The sequence below is a fragment of the Panthera tigris genome, chromosome C1, assembly GCF_018350195.1.
Source record: "Panthera tigris isolate Pti1 chromosome C1, P.tigris_Pti1_mat1.1, whole genome shotgun sequence".
Classification (NCBI taxonomy): Eukaryota; Metazoa; Chordata; class Mammalia; order Carnivora; family Felidae; genus Panthera; species Panthera tigris.
This window is the reverse complement of record NC_056667.1, coordinates 205292807-205298639: the sequence shown is the minus strand read 5'-3', so window position 1 is coordinate 205298639 and position 5833 is coordinate 205292807. Positions and strand designations below refer to the sequence as shown.

At 37.0% G+C, this 5833-nt stretch overlaps 1 protein-coding gene across 1 annotated transcript; it reads left to right on the top strand.

The window, feature by feature from the left end:
• Positions 1–3265: 3265 nt before the first annotated feature.
• SCG2 (secretogranin II) lies at positions 3266–5163 on the top strand. The gene has a single exon (XM_007086191.3). It carries the CDS (start codon positions 3266–3268, stop codon positions 5120–5122), a length of 1857 nt encoding a protein of 618 aa, XP_007086253.1. The 3' UTR covers positions 5123–5163.
• The last annotated feature ends 670 nt before the right edge of the window (positions 5164–5833 follow it).

The following is a 5833-nucleotide window of genomic DNA, read 5'->3' as shown; positions in this document are numbered from 1 at the left end:
AAAAAACTCGCCTGTGCTCCGGTTTGTGGCTGAGCCGGGTGACGTCAGTGTGGCAGTGCGGAGTCAGGCGCGGCGGCTCCCTATAAGCCGAGGAGCTGTCCGGGTGCTGAAACGGCCCGAGCAGCTCACCAGGCGGACTGGGAAGGACATGCTGTGGACCTTCTCTGCCATATAAAAAAGGGGTAAGGCTGCTTTTCCTTCGATTTACTGGAAAGTTCTAAACTGCGTGTTCTTTCCTTAAATCCTAGCTGAGAATAAAAAGACCTTTTGGCAACCTTTTATCTATAGAATAACTGAATAGCAACCTGCTGCTCTTCAACCAATACAAGGACATATATTTATATATAGATAAATCTATATTTACATATAGAATTGAATCTATGATGTATACCATTTGCTGTTGGATATTTATAACCATTATGCTATTTAGATAACCATATGTAAGAAGTGTGAAAAAGTTAAGGATTTTAGTGTCAATACCCATATTAATGTAAAGTTAACTAAGCCTGATATTTTGTTTCTTTCCTTAATGTATTGTTTGTTCTCTTAAGAACTAGATACAAAGCCAGAGATATAATTTATATGTTTAATATTCTTAGCATTAGGTTTCCAATCATTCAAGGGCTGTTAAACACATTAGTCATAGAGGCAACCAATTTTGGAACTAGTTTTTCTTATTTTCTTTGACATTTACCTTACAAGAGCTCAAAATGAATAAATTGTCTAAAATTATTTTCTGAATTGATACCCTCTGAAAGGGCTTACGTTGTTATTCCCCAGTTTTAGTCCCAGGAGAGTAAAATTAGAATTATCCTGAGTACAGGCTTTTCCTTTTATTCAGGGTGCAATATTATCTTGGGGTATAGGTTGGATGTGACCACGAATTATAGAGAGATGATAATTTCGAATTTCCATGAGGAAAACATTCATAACTGTGTAAGATATTTTTACTATGTTTGAATGAAAGAGGTGGTACAATATTTTACTGTAAATTTTTAATGGGACTAGTGTTTCTTTTTTCTCTGTCCTAATTAGTAGGATTGCTCAAATTAGATATATCCATCTGTATTTGTCAATGCTCCAGTCTAATTTCAATAGAAAAGACGTTTTAGCTTACAAAGCTTTAGTTCAAATTGTACATAGGATATTAGAGCTGTCACCATCTTTAGTAAATAGAAGAGCTGCTACCTGGGAAAGAAATCCCTCGAGTCTTACGCAAAGGCAATAACTGTGTCATCCGAACTGAACCTTATAAATGACCAAAGAATAGCATGTGTTAGGCTGTGGTTTGAATAACTGCACGATGTATTCTTCCCCAATTCCACAGCAAAGCCCATCTCCGAGATAACGATTTCAAAGACAAGCACATAACTCATATGTTAAGAATACTTCAGGATACTGGTTTCAAAGAAAATAAGTTCATTAAGATTCTTAAGACTGCTATTTCAAATGCCAATGTTGGAAATAGATCATCAAAGCTAAATTAATCCTGAAATAATACAAAGAAGAAATTAGAATGTACTTTTATTTGAATCTAAGAATTTACACTTCTTTAAATTTTACAGTTTCTTATAGGAAACATTAATTCATAGTGAACATTTGAAGAGTTTTCTCTGACATGACTTTAAAGGTTTTTTTTTCTTTCAGTAAATTAAGTAGTCTGATTAATGGGAAACATTTTAATAAATATGCATTTATGGTAAAGAAATTTCTCTAATTACAACCATTGGTAGGTCTAAAAACTGAAAGTATTACTTAAAAACCAAAATGCTCTAGTGAAAAGTGATATTTTCTACAATTGATGTCTAAGCTAACAGAAAATTGTGCTCATAAAACTTAGCTTATATATCACAAAATCATGATGCAAGTAAGATATTATGAACAAACATGTGATCTTTCCTTACATTTATTTGCGACAAAATTGCAAATATTAAAATAGTTTTTCAATGTTAGCAATGTTAATGTAAAACATGTAAAAAATATGTTTTTTGCTAATTCATATGGTGAGATTATGAAGCATTGGAGAAAAAAATGAATGAAGATTTTTAAGTAGGAAGAATTCAACATATTGTCTGTGTTTATCTAAATGGGGAGTTACATAGTGGTTATTTTAAGATTTTCTAACAGTATGAGTCATTTAAGATTTCACAGGTCCACACCAAAATAGACACAGACATAAGTCAAGCTGAATCTGAACACTCACAAATTCAGAAATAGACTGGTTAAGAAAACTTATGTTCTCTCTGAAGCATCTGTTATTATTTACTATGTATTCTTAAAGGCTGATGAAAAATATAACCATGATTGCATTTTGCAAGACAGTCATGAACAAAATTATTAGAAGACATATGGAACACAGGCATTTTAAAAGTTTACTTTCTTAGTGTGTTTACACAGGAAGAAACTTCACTAGGTTAGCCTGCTAGCTGGGACCAGAGAAGATCCATATTCTGGAGATTATTAAGGTATAGAACTTTAAAAATTGACAGTTGGGTTTAGTGTCAGTGTAAGAACAAGTTATTTCTGAAAAATATATGTAAATAGGATTCATCCATAAGGAAATTCAGTATGATCGATGTTAAGATGCCATATTACTTCATCATATATAATGTCACTGCTGTGGTGTTTCTACAACAAAATTAGATGGACAGTTCAAGAACTAACCCACATGGTTTCTTGATACAACCTTAAGGAAATCATTCAGTGTGTATGTGTGTTTGTGTGTGTGTGTGTGTGTGTGTGTGTGTGAGTGTGTGTGTGTACATGTGTACATACATACATACATCATGTTTTAAATTAAGGCAACTAATTCTTTTGGCCAATGATTTTGGTAGGAATGCTATACAAGGGAACTAAAAGTCACCTTGGAAATTTTTTATTAATGCATACTTTAAAAACATACTTTAATGCATTATTAATGCATACTTTAAAGACAATGCATACTTTAAGAAAAACAAACTACATGTTTTGCAAATTAAAAAAACAAAACCTCATATCAGTCTTTTTGTTATTATATTAACCAAGTGAATGCCGTGCAAAATTGATGTAGCTGGGTCACAGTTTCAATGGATTCCTGCAGTTAGCTTGTGAGGGGTTGTATAGGAAATATGTATGGCTTTTAAAAAGAGTCATCCTAAGTTTAATGTGAAACAATCTCTGCCATGTGTTCTCCCTCAATGGTCAGTTACCGCTTTTGCTATAGTGACTTCTAGTTTTCCATTTGTGTTAATTCATATTTTCTATGCTTTAGGGACATCTTTCAAACATGGCAGAAACTAAGACTCACCGGCTTGGAGCAGCTCTGTCTCTGATCCCTTTAATTTTCCTCATCTCTGGAGATGAAGCAGCTTCATTTCAGCGAAACCAGCTGCTTCAGAAGGAACCAGACCTCAGACTGGAGAATGCCCAAAAGTTTCCCAGTCCTGAAATGATCAGAGCTTTGGAATACATAGAAAAACTCCGACAACAAGCTCACAAAGAAGAAAACAGCCCAGACTACAATCCCTACCAAGGTATCTCTGTTCCTCTTCAGAAGAAAGAAAATGGTGATGAAAGTCGCTTGCCAGAAAGTACAAGGGATTCTCTGAGTGAAGATGAGTGGATGAGGATAATACTTGAAGCTTTGAGACAGGCCGAAAATGAGCCTCAGTCTGCACCAAAAGAAAAGCCCTATGCTTTGAATTCAGAAAAGAACTTTCCAATGGACATGCCTGACGATTACGAGACTCAACCATGGCCAGAGAGGAAGCTTAAGCACATGCGATTCCCTCCTATGTATGAAGAGAATTCCAGGGATAACCCCTTTAAACGCACAAATGAAATAGTGGAGGAACAATATACTCCTCAAAGTCTTGCCACACTAGAATCTGTGTTCCAAGAGCTAGGGAAACTGACAGGACCAAACAGCCAGAAGCGTGAGAGAGTTGACGAGGAGCAAAAACTTTATACAGATGATGAAGATAGTATCTACAAGGCCAATAACATTGCCTATGAAGATGTGGTTGGGGGAGAAGATTGGAACCCAGTAGAAGAAAAAATAGAGAGCCAAACCCAGGAAGAGGTAAGAGACAGCAAGGAGAATATAGAAAAAAATGATCCAATCAATGAAGAAATGAAGCGTTCAGGGCAGCTGGGCCTCGAGGATGAAGATCTCCGGAAAGAGAGTAAAGACCAACTCTCAGATGATGTCTCCAAAGTAATTGCCTATCTGAGAAGGTTAGTGAATGCTGCAGGCAGCGGGAGGGCACAGAATGGGCAAGGCGGGGAAAGAGCAACCAGGCTTTTTGAGAAACCACTTGATTCTCAGTCTATTTATCAGCTGATTGAAATCTCAAGGAATTTACAGATACCCCCTGAAGACTTAATTGACATGCTCAAAACTGGAGAGAAGCCAAATGGATCGGTGGAACCCGAGCAGGAGGTTGAACTTCCTGTTGACCTAGATGACATCTCAGAGGTTGACGGAGACCGTCCAGATGCTTTCCCAAACAAAATGCTCTCCAAGAATGGTTATTCCAAAACGCCCGGTCGTGCTGTGGCACAGGCCCTACCAGAGGGGCTAACTGTTGAGGACATTTTAAGTCTTTTAGGGATGGAAAATGCAGCAAACCAAAAGCCTCCATATGTTTCCAGTCAGTATAACCGAGAGAAAGTTCTGCCCAGGCTCCCCTACGGTCCTGGAAGATCTGGAGCGAACCAGCTTCCCAAAGGTGCGTGGATGCCAGATGTTGAGAATAGACAAATGGCATATGAAAACCTGAGCGACAAGGATCAAGAATTAGGAGAGTACTTGGCCAGGATGCTAGTGAAATACCCTGAGATCATGAATTCAAACCAGGTGAAGCGAGTTCCAAGTCAAGTCTCCCCTGAAGATAACCAACAGGAAGAGGACCAAATTGAGCAGGCCATCAAAGAGCAGTTGAATCAAGGTAGCTCTCAGGAGACTGAAAGACTGGCATCGGTAAGCAAAAGGCTCCCTGTGGGGCCCCCAAAGAATGATGATACCCCAAACAGACAGTACTTGGATGAAGATCTGTTAATGAAAGTGCTGGAATACCTCAACCAAGAAAAGGTAGAAAAGGGAAGGGAGCATATTGCTAAGAGAGCAATGGAAAATATGTAAGAGTTTTCATCAATTGCCCTACTTTCTTCCTCGAACCCCAAGAAAACCCCAACATTTCTCTTTAGTGTGTTGACTTCTATCCTGTTAACACTGTAATATCTTTAAATGATATAAAGGCCGATGATTCCATTTCACTGGGGTATCTGCTTCACTTATTCTGAGTTGTTCTCTTGTGTATGGATATGTGTCAATGTTATGACTTCTGGATAAAAATTAATCATATCCCTTAATCAAGAAAGATATGTGTGATAGTGTTTAATAGTGTATTTAATGGCCGTGGCCTTGTTGATGCTCACATATTATAAAGAGTGTCCTATAATTCTCTGGAAAGTTTTTAATAATTATTGAATTATTTTGTTACTGTCTGTAGTGTTTTGTGAAGTATTGGATCAAAAAAATAAAGCATTATAAATATATAGTTTTATTCATAAGGCCTTTTCTATTGTGTGTTTTATTGTTGATTAATAAATGTTATTTCTCGACAACTGTGGACTATTCATTCTGGAAAGCCAGAGACAGCGACTATGGAGCACAAAGAGAAACTCCTTACCTTCCACTGCCAACCCAGGTAAGAAATAAGAGCAAATGTATTATTATGCTGCATGCTTATAGAATGCAAATCCTCCAACAGCCCAGAGCTTACTGCTTTGCTTGCCTATGGCTTTTCTCATATATATGACTTATGGAATAAGCCTTTTACTGTCATAGTTA

Excerpts from the sequence above, each read along its gene's own strand:
- SCG2 (XM_007086191.3), top strand. The coding sequence starts at position 3,266 with ATGGCAGAAACTAAGACTCACCGGCTTGGAGCAGCTCTGTCTCTGATC.